The 18,053-nt window shown below is 36.3% G+C and overlaps 1 protein-coding gene across 2 annotated transcripts in view; it reads left to right on the forward strand.

Moving 5' to 3' along the window:
* Window positions 1-15,382, forward strand: part of Sytalpha (Synaptotagmin alpha) — a 320,680-nt gene extending 305,298 nt beyond the window's left edge. For both annotated transcript variants that reach the window (XM_083138489.1, XM_083138495.1), the window contains 2 exons: window positions 1,857-1,974; window positions 12,536-15,382. In XM_083138489.1, the coding sequence (XP_082994615.1) occupies window positions 1,857-1,974; window positions 12,536-12,843 (426 nt within the window). In that variant the 3' untranslated portion in view covers window positions 12,844-15,382. The remainder of the gene's footprint in view (window positions 1-1,856; window positions 1,975-12,535) is intronic.
* Window positions 15,383-18,053: the final 2,671 nt, after the last annotated feature.

Consider the following 18,053-nt stretch of genomic DNA (forward strand, 5'->3'; position numbering starts at 1 on the left):
TACATTTTTCAAATATTCAGTGTCCGTTGGAACTTACAATGTCCTTGCATCTTCCAATCTGAACCTTTTTAATATTTTCTCAATGTAGTTGGCTTGATGAATGAGAAATATTCCATCTTCATCCTTTTCAATTTAATCCCAAATAATGCTTTAGTTTCTCTAAATTCTTAACTTGAAATGTTTTGGACAAAATTTTCTCAATATCAGCAATTGAAGATTCATTTTCGCTTGCAATCAATACATCACCATTATAAACTAAATATAATAATTTCCCTTTGTATTTCTTTTGTATACAAACAAGGATCTACATTTCCTATATACACCAACATTTCATTATTTGCTCTTTCTTTTGACTGATCATTATGAAGGTTAATTATGTTTAAATGAAACTTAAAGGAATAACATAAAGACCCATACCTAGACCATAACTTGAAGCCAAGTGGCAAGAAGATGAGTTGAACACTCATGTTCAAATTCTCTCTACAGAAGGACTTCCCAATGCATTTGGACTGCAAATTAATTTGCCCAACATGTACAGTGGAATCTTGATTTTATATTTTTTCAGTAGACCAACTTGAAAAAACTTGAAATGCTGGAAAATGTAAAACTGAGGAAAATTTTGTAACATATTCGTATTGTAAAAAAATATTTGTCCCATGTCTGTAATATTGAAAGATAGAAATATTATTCAGTGTGCACATCTGTGAAGATGCATAAGAGTATATTTTAATGCCATGTACTGAACTCGCACAACCCGCAAGCTTCAAAAACTAGAGAAATGATCAAGTATATGTTCAGTTTTATTAATAGACCTTCCACTCATTGTTCTGAAATGGTTACATCTCACAGCCCATTCTATCATATATATCATCTAATTAATTTGTTGTATATGTATTTTTTATGACAGACTGAGTTCCATACTTTGTCTACAAATCCGAGGTAAGTTCTCACTTTGAGTGCAGGTTGTAAAAATTATTTTTTTGTAAATTCTTGTGTTGATACATCATATGATATAACATAAGTATTAGTAGCGCAGGAACATTTCTGATTTGAGTGATCAAATATTTCACATTTTGAAAAAAACAAGATTTTCAAAATATTGATATATCTTTGGAACAAATGTGCCATAAAATGTGAAAGCAAGTTAAGTTTTTTTTAATTGAAAGATACAGATTTTACAAATCTAATAAAAATCATCAGGGGCAGTGAGGGCCAATTGTGCACTGGCTATAATGGCACAAATGTTTTAACTATGGATGGAAATATGTATATGATAATTTTCAATTTGGAATTGATTATATTTTTCAGTAGCTCTGGTATGGAATTGTGACTATGAAATACATTTTTGCTGTATTTTGAAAGCCTTCTAATTCTGTCCATTAGTGTTGTTGTTGTCATTATTTCTTTGTAATGCTGCACTGGGGCCTGGAGGGTGTGTGCTTAGCATTTCAAATCAACTTAAATAGATTAAATAATGTGGAAGTAAACAAACTAACTTTAAACATTATGCAAGATTAAGTCTTCCATCTTAGCTTTTGGCATCTGTCTTTCATATTTCTGTAGGCAGGTACAAATTGGATTTATGGCTTCAGTGGATATTCAACCTCTTTGCAAAAATGTAGCGGGCACTGTACCCCTTACAGGAAATCTGAGGGTGTACAGTCATGGACACTTCTGGGACAACTGTACAGTGTTACCCTGTAATCTCTAGTTCCTGTGCCAACGGCAGTATTTTTTTTTTAAACATAAGTTTGATCTCTTCATATTGAACATATTGACATAAAAACTGCTCAAGTATCTGCTGTGTTAATTTACATGTATACAAAATCTTGAAGCATATATCATTTTTACTACAGGTCGAGTTGGGTGAGTTGATGGTGTCTGTGGCATATCTTCCATCGGCTGAAAGGCTCACTGTGGTTGTTTTAAAGGCACGGAATCTACGAGTGGTGGACGAGTCCAGAACAGCATCAGGTTAGTTACCATTCATTTACATTAAGAACTGTGGGTTACAAAGTGTGACTTGAAGACTTCCTGAATCTGAATTATTAAGAGATTCTATTGGGTTATCATTTCATACTTAGAAGTCATATATCAACACAGAATCGACATAATTGGGGAAACAAAACTTGAATATCGCTTGAAAGTAGTAAATTTTCCTTGCTCTCTTCATGTGGTATATATGAATTTCATACACACTGCAGCAATTTGAAATCGAGACTGGTGCTGTAAAGAATAAACAAGTCTTCATAGAAAGTTAGTTACCAAGGATCATTCAAAGTAGGACCCTCCTGCATCCACACATCATAGCGCAATGCCCACCAGTGCATGGAAGGATTGCTGGAATTAGTTTTGTGTAACGCTGTTAAAAATCCATGTCGTAACATGGAAACAATACTTAATAGTATTACTCTAATTTTTACATAATCCTACCTAAAAATTCTGTTTTTGTATTTTCTGCTTCCTGCCTTCTTTCATTACTTTGGCTGTCTGTACAGAATCCTGTAGGAGGCAGGGTTCTTAAAGGTACATGAACTCATAAATCCTAATGGGTTCTGTAACAGGAACGGAGCCTTTTTTTCTCTCACAGAATTTGAATTTGGTCCAAGTTGCGTATTGTTTCATTTCAATACCGAACTTGTACAATATTTAAATTGATCTCGAGAAAAGGTCCCGGGACGGAATTGAAATATTTTAATGATAAAAAGGTTCTTTATGGTCCAAAACCCATTTACACTTTCTGATTTTCTCTTCCGGTCCGGAATTGAAATTATTTACAATTCCTGGACCTTTAACAACACTTGAAGGAGGTAGTCTCATATTTTATGAGTGTCCCTTCACCAGTTTCATCTCACCACCACTCATCATCATTGTCGTAATTGGTCAAAAGAAATAAAACAATGAACCAGGAATATAAATAATACAATAGAATGGACAAAGTCCAAATCAATATGTGTGCAACTGACTGAGAAACAAGGTGATGTTCATGGTCTGTATTTGTCCACACCCTATTCATAGTGGGGTGTATATTGCCGGTTACAATTGCAAAACATATATAAGTCTTGTGGCAGGCCACCAATTTATGGAAGAAGAAAAAAACAGGAAATAGTGTGCTACAAGAATTTCATGGAGGGAGGGAAGAAAGGAGAATGAATAGCAAAGCATCAATAGAGTCAGGGTAGACACTGTCTACCCTATTTTTTTATGAAATGTCAGGTAAAAAATTTTATTGAAAAAATTTGAAATCATTCTTTCTCTTATGCATTACTTTGAAAATGGACTGAATCTAGAACGATCGACAAAGGAGACAGATTTCCATGCTGTCTTAGGAGTCCTAGATCCCTGTATTTTTTTTTCACACTGCAAATGCCCAAACTCTGTCCCCATAACCACACTGCCCATAAGTTGCCAGCCCCAGACTGGTCGAAAATTCTCCTAATTATACATTTCCAAAAATGTCTCAGTGTCAATTCGGAAGTATTCCTAAACCAGAAGCCCTGCTGGGAATTTTTATTGTACCCTATTGCAAGCCCCTTCTTTTTCCCTTAGCCTTCAATACCTTCGTGTAGTGTGAAGACCAGTTTTTCTGAAGTTGCATTATTTTATGCATATGATTTTTGCAATGGGTTGCAAGTGTCTGCTGCAAGACGCTTGCAACCCAAGTATCTTAGATTCAATAACAAACCAGAGCTTTGTGCACAAGGAAGGAACTCTGTATGATAGCAGAATACAAAGGAAGGATTGCCAATGTATTTATTGAAATGAAAAAGAAGCATTAGCCTGGAGCTAATCTACAAGACTTACATGAAGTAAGTTGTTACTTTTTATTACTTTTCTTTGTGGGCTGCAAGTAGATTAGTAAGGGTTCATATCTACATTTAATATCTTTGTAGTTTGGGTGTTTAACTATGGGAATTGTGGAATTGATATTAACTATAGTGAAATGTAGTTTATATATTTATTTTTTGATTCAAGCACACATATTCCTTTCAAACAAGATTCAATCCAGATCCCCCAACCCCTCCTCCATTTCTGGTCCACATTTCATATTATACTACATGTGCAGCTTATTTATTGGAGTCTATGGACTTCATTTGCCATGAACTCAAGAATTATACTTGTCACTAAGATGGATGTTAAAAATGCCAAAATGATGAATTTAACTTTAGTATTTGTAAAATATTTGCCTAACATATGCACAGAGATGATAAATTATGCACTGACATTCAGATTTTCTTTTATATAAATTCTTAAATTTCACAAAATTAATTCTCAAACACATAAAATAATTTATGTACCAAAAGAAAGTAAATGTTCATGACTGAAAAATGCATTAATTTGCAAGAATATCCATCCCATTCATAAAACTTACTTTTACTATTTTTTAATGGAATGCAGTTATCCAGGTTTGGGAACAAAAACCAGCCTGCCTCATCTCATCCATGTTGACTGTGGTCTTCCCGATGGTGCAGTGGTAGCGTCGTTGTCTTGTAATCAAGGGGTTCCGGGTTCAACCCACTCTAAACTGTAGGTCCAGTCCCGATTAGCCTTACTGTGCATAAAGTGGACTTAAACACCAAATCAATCAATCAACAACCATGTTGACTGTGGGTTGGTGAATACTGGGCCGATAATGCACGTGTCAGACACACCATACCATGCACTGATGTTTTGGTCGTGTATAGGCTTCCAATTTATAAGACCTAACGTGGTCTTCAGGAATTGAAGCCATTCCGGCTCGAGGAAACCCTTTCATCATTCACCACGAGGAAAGCTTCAAGAATGAAATAATATATTTTTCAACTTGCGAAGAAACAGTTCTAAAAATTGCCACCTGTGGTGAACTGTGTCAAATATTCTATGGCCTAAATTGCAGTATATTGAAGATTGTACATCAGAAAGGAAGGAGGAGGAGGCTAACCCCCCCCCCCCATTTTTTTTAGCAGTGACTTAGCATTTCTCACCATCCATGCATTCCATAATTTGCATCCAAAGCATGCATACTATATTCCTTTCCCGGATTCTCTGGAGTAAGAGAACGTGATCGCGTTCTGTGCGCATGTTGAAGGGTGTGCGACTCGTCCAATGAACGTGCGGAGGGGAGGGGCATCCACGGGAGGGGGCGACTCGACTGCTCATTCGTGGTCCAGTAGTTCTGTAGTAAACATGTCAGCTCGCAAGTCTAGGGGAACTCTGCATTCAGGAGAGTGCCTGAATGTGTTCGAGAACAACTTATTTGAAAAGTTTAAAACACATGTCTTTGTTTTTTACAAATGTTTAAAACGTTTAAAACAAAGTGTTTTAAACATGTTTTTCAGACTTGTTTAAAACACATTTTGATACATGATGTTTCATAGTTTGTGGTTATTTGCATGTTTTTTTTGTTTTTTTTTGAAAATGTATGTTTAAATTTGTTTTAACTTTTTTTCTGTTCTTCGTAGCATCAAAAGACAAATAAACGTGCAAAACACTGGCCATTGTTAAGAATAAAAGAAGAAATTGGCAGCATAAAGCGTTTTGCTTTACGGCCGATACACCGCGCAGCACTTCGTTGCTTTCATCAGGCACCCTTCCCCACCAACTCTGGCCCCGCCCACAAGCTTTCCCTTTCTGCACGTCGCTACTCCAGAGAATCCGGAAAAGCAGTATAACTACTACTACCAGCATTACCGACTCAAAATACACTTCCCTCCCTGTCTGACCACATCACCCAACCCTCCCCTCCCTACTGTATCGGCGCCTGTTCTTGTTATCAAGGCAGTTGTGTTCAGCATTGTGAGGAACAAGTTTGTAACGAAAAGATGCCATATTCAATACCAGAACGAGTGGCCATAATGGAGGCATTTGCACAGTGACGTGCGGTGACGTCGACACTTGGGGTAGCAGTCAGTGGCATGCTCAAGGGGGGGGGGGTTGGTGTGGGTCACCCCTCCTCCCTTTAGGGCCAGTATTCCTACAAAAAAGAAGAATGTCAATAACAGGAAATGATTGCAAAATTATGAATGAGTACTAGAAAAAAGTACACGTAACCCCCACCCACATTCGAAAATAAAAAAACTATTTGATTTGACTCTAAGCCAGAGATCCTGGGTTCGAATCTCGGATTGGCCATTTGTGTTCTTTGTGTGTGTCCCTTCATCAATTTTGTCGTACCAAAGGTGGCGGAAAAGTGAAGTAAAATAAACCAAATTGAGCAATCAATCAATGATTTGATTTCATTTTTGTTACTTAGCGTCGCTTTTTTGTCACATTTGGTTAATTGCGAAGATACGATGAAATTGATGAAGGGACGAGCACAGGGAACGCCCATGCCTGGGTCGGGGTTCGAACCCGGAAATCCTGGTTTCGTAGCGTGCTGTGATTGATTTCGTGACACGTAACAAAACACAACACACTTTTTGTAGTTTCTTCAATGATATTCATTTGACTTTTTGAGTTCTGAGATACAATTTTTTATTCCAAATTATTTCATTATTCACTGGAACACATAGGACAAGAATGCGCACTCATCACGGGTTCAAATCCTGGCCTGGATTGTTCATATGAGGTCCCTTAACCAATTTCATCATATTATCACTCAATCCTCATTTTCGCGATAACCAAATGTGGCAGAAAAGCGAAGTAAAATAAACCAAACCAACAACAATATGAACACGCGTTCTCTTGCCCTAATAAATACATCCGTATTTATGACTGTTAGAGACCAAGAGTAGTATATTTCAATAAAACACTACTAAAACGAGAGTCAGAGAGAGCCTGAGCACATATTTGTAATTTAATCATTATATATTCCATATTTGAAAAAGAAAAAAAGAAAGAAAGCATAACATTATTGTCTGCACATAACACGTTCCCATTTCATAAATAATAAAATTACATCCCATATTACACATACGCACATATTGTACAACGTGTAAAAGGTTGTGTAAATACAGAGAACACAAGTACTGAAGAAAATTTTACCCTGTGTTCTTTAGAGGATTTACAAAAAAGTTATGAGAAACCAATCCCCTATCTGTTCTATACGAGATAGACTGGGGGACCTGAAAGCCTGGGCTTTCAACCATTGCAGCGGGTAGCGAGGGGACAAGAGAGGTAGAGGTAGAAATCTTCTTTTTCCTTGGGCCGGCCATTTCTACCTGGAAACTGGTCTGGCGGAAGAAGAGCGAGCTAGGGTATTCAGCCAGCTTTGCCTTCGGAGAACACGGATGGACGAGAAGCGCGTGGAAAAGAAAGTGTTGCGTATGAGCTGTGGTGGCTTTAACAAGACAATAAATATTGTGATTTGAATATAATTCGAGATGTGAGATTGATTGATCTATCTCTGCTAGACTAGCTACTCCTCAGTGCACATCACTGCATTTGCATGTACCAGCCCTATCCAGGAAACACTGGAATTATTGAGTGACAACATTCCTCATTGTCTAGCACCAGCCAAAAGCTCCTGTCTGGACACCTTTCTTGATTAATGGTGCAAATTTATGAAACCATGAAAAGGAGTCCTAGGAAGTCCACCACCAAACTGGCTCAACAGGTCCACGTGAGTATCCAAAAATCACCTGGTTCATATCCCGAAAAAAGCTCTTCATCGATGTTATTTCAATCCAACATCACGGGGAGAGGATGCTGCAATGACATTCTTTTCTAATTTTTTCACTTTCTGATCATTTGTTGCCCCATTTGTTTCAGCAAATGTTAAAATATTTTTATATTAATAAAAATATAAAAACCTAAATTACTTAGTGAGTAGTGACCAGTGAGTATCATCTGTCGAAGGATGCGACGTTTCAGGGGTCTTACTGCCCCCTTCTTCGGGCTTTCTTAAGGCATGAATCACCACCATGCCGCATCAAGTTGTATCAAACAAGGAAAAGGGTGTAGGTTGAAATGGTAAAGCAAATTTTGATAAAACTTGTCTTCGCTCAAATATATTGACCTTATCCCTTACCATCTTACTTTAAAAAACAACAACACTAAAGCATATAAAAGTAGTTAAAACTATAAAATTCCAGTCCCTCACACTGCTGTGTGGTCAACAGCTGTTACTTCCTTATAGAATGCAGGAACCTGCCACAGACTATTTCCCTCCCAGTTAGCTCACCTCCCCTCTCCGTTACGTCATTTCTGGGTCAAAGTCTCGTATTTCCTGGGCTGCACTTACGACCTCCGGTGTGACTTGGAAACCTATTTTCTTTACCTATTTCCCATCTTTTAAACATACTAATCCAAATGTCATCTAAATTCCTGTCTTCCCTATTAAGTTTCTTATTTCTTTCCTTGCAAATATTGGAGGCCTCATATACGTTTCTATTAATGGTTTTATTTTCCCTTCTAATAACCTCTCTTTTCTTAATTTCATGTTGATTTTCTATGATATGCTCGGATAATCCAGTTCTAGGTACTGCTTCACTAATGCCTTTATCATGTTCTTTTCACCTCACCTCCATACTTCTTCCTGTTTGTCCAACGTATTCCTTATCACAGACACACCTAATTCTATATACTCCCTTCACTTCTTCAATCTTCACTCTTTCCATTCCTGCCCTTTTGTATTCCGTGAAGTGTTTTTCGATGTTACGTGGGGCCCTCATTCCACACTTAATATTATATTTTTTTACTACTTTTTAGATTTTTCTGAAACACCTTTAAAATATGGGATCCCCATGTATTTATATTTCCTTTGGTCTTCATCTTCTCCACCTTCCCTTTCAACACTTCCTCCCTTCTTGAAAATCCCCTTATTTTCCCTTTTACAAATTTTGTAAGCTCTCCTTCGTATCCTTCTCATTTAATTTTCTCTATCCATTCTTCTTGCCTATCCTCGTAATCCATGCCTCTTCTTTTTTCATTTCCTCCTTCTGATTACATAGTCTACTCGCCCTAATGTAAAAATTCAAAAATACAGTATTTTTTGTTCTTTCCGTGTGTTCGGAATCTTTCCTGATATACATATCCCCAGTAGTGCTTTATGAAAAAACCCCATCCTAACGCCTTCTTCGGTTTTAACAATCTTGAGGTCCAAGAAGTTAATTTCACCATTTTTCATTGCCTCCTTAGTAAACTTAATGCGTTCCTGTACCCCAGAATTTCAAACATCCTATCTAAACCTTTTTTTCTTCCCGATTATCAATGTGTCATCAACATATCTCGTGAAGTGTTTCAGCATCCAGAGCAACTGTACCCCCTTTCCCTTATGCTATTTTTGTAAAGAAATGTAGGACAAATGGAGGGCTTGTAACTTCCACCAACCCCTTTCCTAGGCATGCTATTCAAAACTATGGTTAGCCTATACTTCTATGATGTAAATATTTTTGAAGAATTGAATATTGAAAGTATTGTTATTCTTGTGTAACACTTATTTCCCGAACACCTGCTTTCATCATGGGTTGCATACCCTTCTTGAACCGGGACATTCCAAGGACAAAAAAAATGTTTGATCAGTATAAAAGAGAATCCTTCAATGCCTCGTTTCCGTAATATCCTTTTCCAAGCAGCCAGAGGATAAAAAAGCAAGTTTACCCAAATAGACTAATCAGAACCGAATATACTTGACATTGAAATGTGCCTCCACCACAAATATAATCTGGCACTTCTTAATTACAAGATGATAATGTTAATACTACACCAAACAAGAAGCAACTCGAAGAATAATAAAATATAATGTTTTGAGATATTATGTGAATTAAAATATGCTGTTCCTGGCAATTGTCTTGATGTGTGTGTATGGGTTTGTGTGTATTATATGTAACAAAGTATCATGTAGCATTATTGAGAGGCTTTAGTTAGATACTTTCTTGCCAAAGTAGTTGTAGTATAGCAAAACTCAATTTTTGGCAGTAACTGTAACAGTTGGGCTGAAAAGTTCGTAGGCTAACATAGTAAAAAATATTTTTTTGACAAAATTCGATTTTATTATTCAATATAGTTGCCTTTGAGGGCGATACAACGATTATAGCGGTCATACAATTTTTCTATGCCATTTTTATAGTACAATTTCTCTTTAGCCTCAAAATAGGCCTCAGTTTCGTCGATTACCTCTTCATCAGTGCTAAATTTCTTTCCAGCGAGCATTCTTTTAAGGTCTGCAAACAGGAAAAAGTCACTGGGGGCCAGATCTGGAGAATATGGTGGATGGGGAAGCAATTCGTAGTCTAATTCATATAATTTTGCCATCGTTTTCATTGATTTGTGACATGGTGCATTGTCTTGACGTTGTTGCTTTTGATCGATTGTGAGCACGTGCGGCACCCATTTTGCACACAGCTTTCGCATGTTCAAATATTCATGCACAATATGTCCAACACGGTCCTTTGATATTTTTAAAGTCTCAGCTATCTCGATCAACTTCACTTTACGATCATTTAAAATTATTTTGTGGACTTTTTTGATGTTTTCGTCGGTAACAGCCTCTTTGGGGCGTCCACTGCGTGCATCGTCTTCAATGCTCATTTCGCCTCGTTTAAATTTAGCAAACCACTTCTCAACGGTTGATTTTCCTGGTGCAGAGTCCGAATAATGTTTATCAAGCCAAGCCTTGGCTTCAACAGCATTTTTTTTCGCCAAAAAGCAATGCTTTATTAACACACAAAATTCTATTTTATCCATTTTTTCACAATAACAAAAGCTGCTTCACTCACAATGCTATATCTCATGAACTAATTATCCGGCAGCTGTGAAATTTATACACGTATCTTTTGAAGGTTAGTACTAAGTAAAAATCACATGGATTTAATTCTAGTAACGCCATCTATGAGTCAGCCTATGAACTTTTCAGCCCAACTGTTAGCTACACAAAAGCTACTTTTATTTTGAAGCATTGTGATCACTGTACACATATAGTCAGGGGTCGAAATGAGCCTGAAAGGCATTCCGGTATGGGAATGTCTGGAACCTTCCCATTCCGTCTCATCACTTTGTAATCAGAGACAAAAAATAGACAACATGTGTGCAAATGTTGTATTGGAACTTATACAGGTGAATGGGCAAATTTACTACTTAAGATTATGGTTTAGACTATCATAGGGCTCTCACATGTTTCGGAAGAAAACACAGGACATCACTAAGTAAAAACAATTATCTAATTATCAAAGAAGATCTGTTATGTGTGCAGTATGTGTAGTCAGCATAGTTTAGTCAGTCTCAAAATTAGGTACTCTGATTATGAAATATGTACAGTCAATAGAAAATTGTCATTATTATGAAGTGATTAAAACACATCCAAAAATTCATATAATCTTGTACATACCTTTTTGACAGACAAACCAGGTAATGGAAACAATCAGCAATAGATGATGCAAAGTTGTTTTTCAGGATATGGTTTAAGCTGTAGTCATTTCAGCATGTTTTTCAATAAGCCACCAATAATGATAATTTTCTCGTGACTGTACATTACTAAGTTACCAACATGCTTCACTATATAGAGAAGATGGAAGATAACATTTTGCAGATAAGTTTTCTAGAATGTCAGGTTTACTCAAAGATTTTGTTGCACAGAGTCTGTCCTGGGAACTTTTGTCAGGACAATGAGAAGTCTTAACAAAAGAAAATTGGACATTCTTGTATTTTACAAGATGTCAGGGAACCCTAAACTATAACTAAAATCTTACATGGCATATAAAAATATACATACAAATAACTAGGGCTGAGCCGATACCAATGCTAAAATATCAGTATCAGCCAATACCAGTTGTAGTGGTATTAGAAAATATCTTCATTAAATTAGGCACACACAGGAGATGTACTATGTAGAACTGTTAGCAAAAAATGCAGGCTCAACCAGGCTCGCTAACAGTTCTACGTAGTACATCTTCTGTGTGTGGCTAATTTACTGAAGTAACATCTCTACGCTGGGAGGAAAGAGACAACGTCAACGTCTACTGTGTTTCAAAGGCAACAGATCCCTTTGCGGTAGCACTGGCACAGACGATTCCACACAGGTAAAACAGCGGAAGCGAAAAATCAGGCGATGCCAGGCTGGCTCGGTAGCTCAGTGGTAGAGCAATAACACGGAATGTCAGAGACCTGGGTTTGTGTCCTGGTCGAGCCTGCATTTTTCGCTAACAGTTCTACGTAGAAAATATCTGTTGGATTTTATTTACTAATACCAACCAATACTTTTCCAGCATTTATGTCTTTTGAAGGGTCTGCAAAAATTCCATGCAACACTTTCATGGAAACTTATTATGCTGGACATTTCAAAGTTTCTATTAATTTCTCACCACATATTTTAATATTCTGATGTAATTCTTGAATATTTTGAAGTAAAACTCTAGTAAATATATGCTTATAATTGGAGTGAAGGACTCACACTCAGTAATATTAATCAATATTTTGCACAACTTTTAATTGTAACAATTTTCAAGCATCGCTCTTGGTGGGAATCAATAAGTGTGTTGAACTGTTCAAAGTGGTATTGTCTCAGCCCTACAAATAACACATTGATTGATAAACAAATGAGGAAATTATATGGTGATATTTTGTGCTAATTTTATCAATTTCACTTTGATACTGTCTCATATTGTTTCCTTTTTTCCAGACCCATACATAAAAGTCTCGCTTATGCAAAATGGGAAGAGAGTAAAAAAAAAGAAGACATCAGTTGCTCGGAATACTGTGAATCCTGTGTTCAACGAGGCTATCACTTTCAGTGTGGTGCGGGAACAGTTGAAGATTTCCACTTTGGAATTCTGTGTGATGAACGATAGTATTCTAGGGCAGCATGATGTGTTGGGACAGGTTCTTATCGGTCCAGATTGCAAAGGAGAGGAACTAGAGTTCTTTCAGGAAATATTAACGAGCAAGACTGCGGTTGCACAGTGGCTAGTGCTCGGTGATGCTGAATGACCTGGGGGACTGGGGCAAGCACAAAGCATGTGTTGATAAGTGTTTCGTTCTATCTGCAATATGTGTACACCATGTATGTACTGATGGAAGTGTCTCAAACAAACAGACTTGTTTACGGAAGCATGGCAATCATGGGGATTTTTGTTCTTTTTGGGTTTTTTTATTCCAGGAGCGATGTCCTTCAACATCACAGGAATGTTACTGGTTTGGAGGAGGTATAATGTTAACCTCAAAAATCTTGATCCACTTGTATGATACACAATTGATTGATTTGGTTTCTTTTACTTTGCATTTCTATCACTTTTGGCTAATCGCGAAAATGTGGATGAGTGATGATATGATGAAATTGATGAAGGGACACACAAATAATGCCCATGCCCAGGCCAGTATTCAAACTTGGGACCCCTGGCATCGTATCGTGGTGTGATAACTACTCAAACACGGCTTATGTATGATACACAACTATACACATGAGAGAAAGGGGCTTCCCATTGAGCCTCAACCCCAGACTCCCACCCTCCTTTGATTTTCATGAAATTTGGGAAAATGTATGCTTCTAAAAGCAAATCATTATGCCACATTTTGAAAATTGAAATTTCAAAATATTTGTGTTATTTTGGAACCTGTAAAAGCATGTTGCAGGCATTCATAGGATTGCCCATTTGTTTTTATCTTTGAAATGAGCTTTATTCCTTTGGATTTTTTAAAATCTCTTACACATAAATCAATATCTGTGAATTATGTTTTCTATTGAGAGATGAAGATTTTACAAATTTTATAAAACTACAGGAGATAGTAGGTTAATTGTGTATTGCTTTGTTACTTACGCTTTAGCTTTCAATTTAAGTTATAATTAAAATAAGTGTCCCTGTTTCTACACCAATCAAGAAGAAATTTGCTGTGATAAGTAAGAATTAAATAGATGACCTAAAAGTAATGTAAAATACTTGATGAAATGTTATCATAATATGTTGTCAATTTTAACATCATAGACAGGAAATATTACTATCTTCTAAAATTTGTTTAAAAGATATAAATAGGAAGATGATGTACAAGCTCATCAAAATTTATTGAAGTGAGCAATTTTGTTGAATTTTGAAATATTAATGTCTAAATAATTATCGTTGAGCGTGAATTAAGGAAGTGGAAGTAGTGAAGAGTAAAAGAATACACCTTTCTTACCTCTGCTTCACATAATGAATGAAATCACATAGAGACTATGAGATTTCATAGAGTTACATATATTCAACATTTTTGTCCTAAGACGGAGTAAGATAATGTTAATCACATGCTGGCTTCCTTCAGGCTGCCAGTATATGTTTCATTTAAGGTGACCAACTTTCGGCCATGAATTTGAAGGAGATTTAGTCCCAACAAATTTTGCACATTTTTAGCAGCAAATGTTCATGGAATGGATAATATTAAACAAAATAATTCATTTACATTGTGTATAATATACAGGTTACAATACAGAATAAAAATTTACAAATGTGCATGTTTCTTAGCCTTAACCTATATGTATTTGTGCACTCTTTAGAACTGTACTCATAATTAATTAATTTTGATTTTGTTTATTTTACTTAGCTTTTCTGCCACTTTTGGCCAAATTCAAAGATGAGGATGAGTGATCGTATGATGAAATTGATGAAGGGACACTCGCAAAGAACACCCATGCCCAGGCCAGGATTTGAAACTGGGACACTTGGCATCGTAGCATGCTATGCTACCCACTCTGCCATGGAACTTGGCTCATACTTTAATTACTACCGTTAGTTCTGACTTAATTAGTTTTAAGCTAATTTGATTTCTCTGATCAGTCCATTTATTGTTCATCAGTGAAAAAATTACTTCGTATCTAGGGGAAGGGAAGGAATCCGTTGCTGCCTCAAGTTCTTTCAATACAAACATTATATGTAAGAAAAGAGTAACACTTACAAGGAACACTCGAAAACACAGTATTATTTATTCAATTTGTTGTATGTTGTAGTTTTATTATTTAAAAAATCGATCAAAATTTGGAAGTATCATTAATATTCATATTATTTACAACAGAAATATAAATGCATCATTATACTTATGCTGATAAGGTTACTTTGTACATGTGTTTATTGTACAAAAACATTTAACAGTATCTCATAAGATGTGTTCAAGACAAGTAAAAATGAGCATTGCAAGAGACAGATATGTTGTTTGGGTACTTCTCACGTGAACTTAGAAAAATTCCTATTTTGATAAATGATGTAATTAGACCGTATGTTAATTACAATTGAAAAATGTCTGTAGAAATAACTTAAATGACAATCTACCCTCTCAGGAATGGATAAAAAATATATAAATTTCACTGTACCACATTACTTCCTTGACATACATGTATATAATTTAAATCTGTTTCTCATATTTTTATTACAAAATATTACCTTACTTGCAGTACCATGGTTCTACAAGAGTGAATTAATGATTATTACTTTTTCTTTTGTACAGAAAGGTTGAAAAGAGGTATATACTATATTAACATGAAAGTTGTGATACAAATGTAAATTACAAGATAATTGTATTTTTTGTTCCTACTGGATATAAATATTTCAAAATATTTCAGAATCTTTCTTTCAGATTTTTAAAATTTACAAATAAGAAAACTAATTTTTCATGTCATAACTCATAGATGAATAATTTATTAAATATAGTTGTAAATATAAATGAATATAGACTAAATATAGTTAAATATGGAAATATCTTTGGAGAAGTTGTATAAACGAGCCAGTTTAACAATTATAATGTTCTTGAGGTATTTAAATAGGGGCAGTGACGGAACATGACTTTTCAACAGTGACGTGCAGTGATGTCAACACTTGGGGTAGCAATCAGTGGCATGCCCAAGGGAGGTTGGTGTGGGTCATAATCTCCCCTCCCCCCTTTAGGGCCCAGTATTCCTAAAAATAGAACATCAAAGAAAGGAAAGTATTGGAAAATGAGGAAGGACTACTGAAAAGAAGCACACGTTAATCCCACCCACTTTCGAAAATCCAAAACATGTTGATTTGACAATTTAGCCAGATATCCCGGGTTCGAACCCCGACCTGGGCATGGGTGTTACAGTAGAGCGTCGATTATCCGGAGTAATTGGGGGACATGGGTGTTCGGAAAACTGGTTTGTTCGGATAATCGAACTGTACATGTTTATTTGCCAAAAAGAAGTACTGTACAGTAAATTTATTCATAAAAACAGGCATCTCTTTAAGTATGTATTACAAAGTAACGTACAAAGGCAACTTTAGTAGGAATATATAGTATGTGGTACAGTTTATTAAACAAAAATATGTACATATTACATACGCATTTTGCATGAACAATACACACAGTACACAAAATTAACGTTTAAAAAAATCCTTTATTTTGGTCTGTCTAAGCAAGCCTACACGCTTACGAGCAGCTAAGTCACGTACTTTTTTCATTATAGATATCTGAAAGTGAGCGAGTACACAGTTCGGTTAAGCGGTCGTTCGGTTGACCGACGTTCGGATAATCGACGCTCTACTGTATTTGTGTTTGTCCCTTCATCAATTTTATCTTATCATCTTGACGATTAGCCAAAAGTGAAGGGAAAGCGAAGTAAAACAAACCAAATCAGACAATAAATCAATGATTTGGTTTATGCTACTTAGCGTCGCTGACACATTTTGTTAATCGTGAAGATGATACAATACAATTAATGACGAGACAAACACAAATAATACCCATGCCGACGTCGATGTTCGAACTCAGAACTCCTGGTGTCATAGCGTGCAGTGATAACCACTCCCCGGCGGTTGGTTGATTTGGTGTTAAGTCCACTTCATGTACATAAAAGCTAATCGGGACTGGACCTACAGTTTAAAGTGCGATCCGAACCACTATGTACCTCCACCGGGTACCGATCCAGAACTGCTTGCACTTCCCCCACGGAGGTCGGCCGACAACAAGGATGAGTGGAATGCTCTAACCATTCGGATACGTGGGTATCGGTAAAGTAAACTGTGTATTACTCAGTGGTACGTACATTTCAATTGGAATTTTGAAACACCATATTTGTATATGATTAACGTTTTTCCAAAAAAATTGCATTGCTTGATTTCCCTAATTTCTCCATCTCACGATCTCGTTACTGAAGGATCCGGACTCAAACCCTGGCCTGTACATGAGTGTTCCTTTGTAACCACTCTTCACCCATTTAATTTAATCAACATTCATCATCATGGCAGAATTTAGGTAAAGTGATGGAAAAGCAACGATAAAGAAAGGGGGAAAATACAAATAATTTCCTCCCAGTGCATCTGCAGGGCACTGTGAAATCAGGAGTCCAGAGTTCTCTGTTTATGATTGTCCCTCGTGACTTCCATAAGCTCATTAGCTAGTTATCGCGATTAAATCAATGCAGCAAGAAAAAGCGATGGGAGGTGGCAAAAAATCAATATATTAGAGGAGATAAACAGGTAACAAAACACACTTTTTTCTTCTTTCTTCAATGATATTCATTTGACTTTTGAGTTCTGGGATACATTTTTCATTCCAAATTATTTCATTATTCACTGCAGAGTACAACACATAGGAACAAGAATGCGTGCTCGTCACGGGTTCGAATCCCAGCCTGAATTGTTATTTGTGAGGTCCCCTAAAAAAATTAATTATATCATCACTCATCCTCATTTTCGCGATAACCAAATGTGTCAGAAAGGTGAAGTTAAATAAACCAAACCAACAACAACAATTAGAACGTGCGTCTTCTTGCCCAAATTAATACATCCGTATTTATGACTGTTTAGCTTACCCATTTTTTATTGGATGCCAAATTATTAGTATATTTAAATAAAACTACTAAAACAAGAGCGAGAGAGGTCGTGAGCAAATATTTGTTATTTAATCATTATATATTCCATATTTGAAAAAAAAAAGATAAAAGAAACCATAAGATTTTTGTCTGCACCTAATACAAGTAAAACTACATACATATTGTACAACGTTTAAAAGGTTGTGTAAATACAGAGAATGTAAGTAGCCTACTGCAGAAAATTTTCCCCTGAGTTCTTCAGAGGATTTATAAAGGAATCGAAGGGAAACCAATCCCCTATCTGTCCTATAGGAGATAGACTGGAGGACCTGAAACCACGGGCTTTCAACCATGGGAGCGGGGGGTGAGGGACAAGGGAGGTACAGGCAGAAATCTTCCCTTTCTC

The sequence above is a fragment of the Lepisma saccharinum genome, chromosome 1 (assembly GCF_977018435.1).
Source record: "Lepisma saccharinum chromosome 1, izLepSacc3.1, whole genome shotgun sequence".
Taxonomy (NCBI): domain Eukaryota; kingdom Metazoa; phylum Arthropoda; class Insecta; order Zygentoma; family Lepismatidae; genus Lepisma; species Lepisma saccharinum.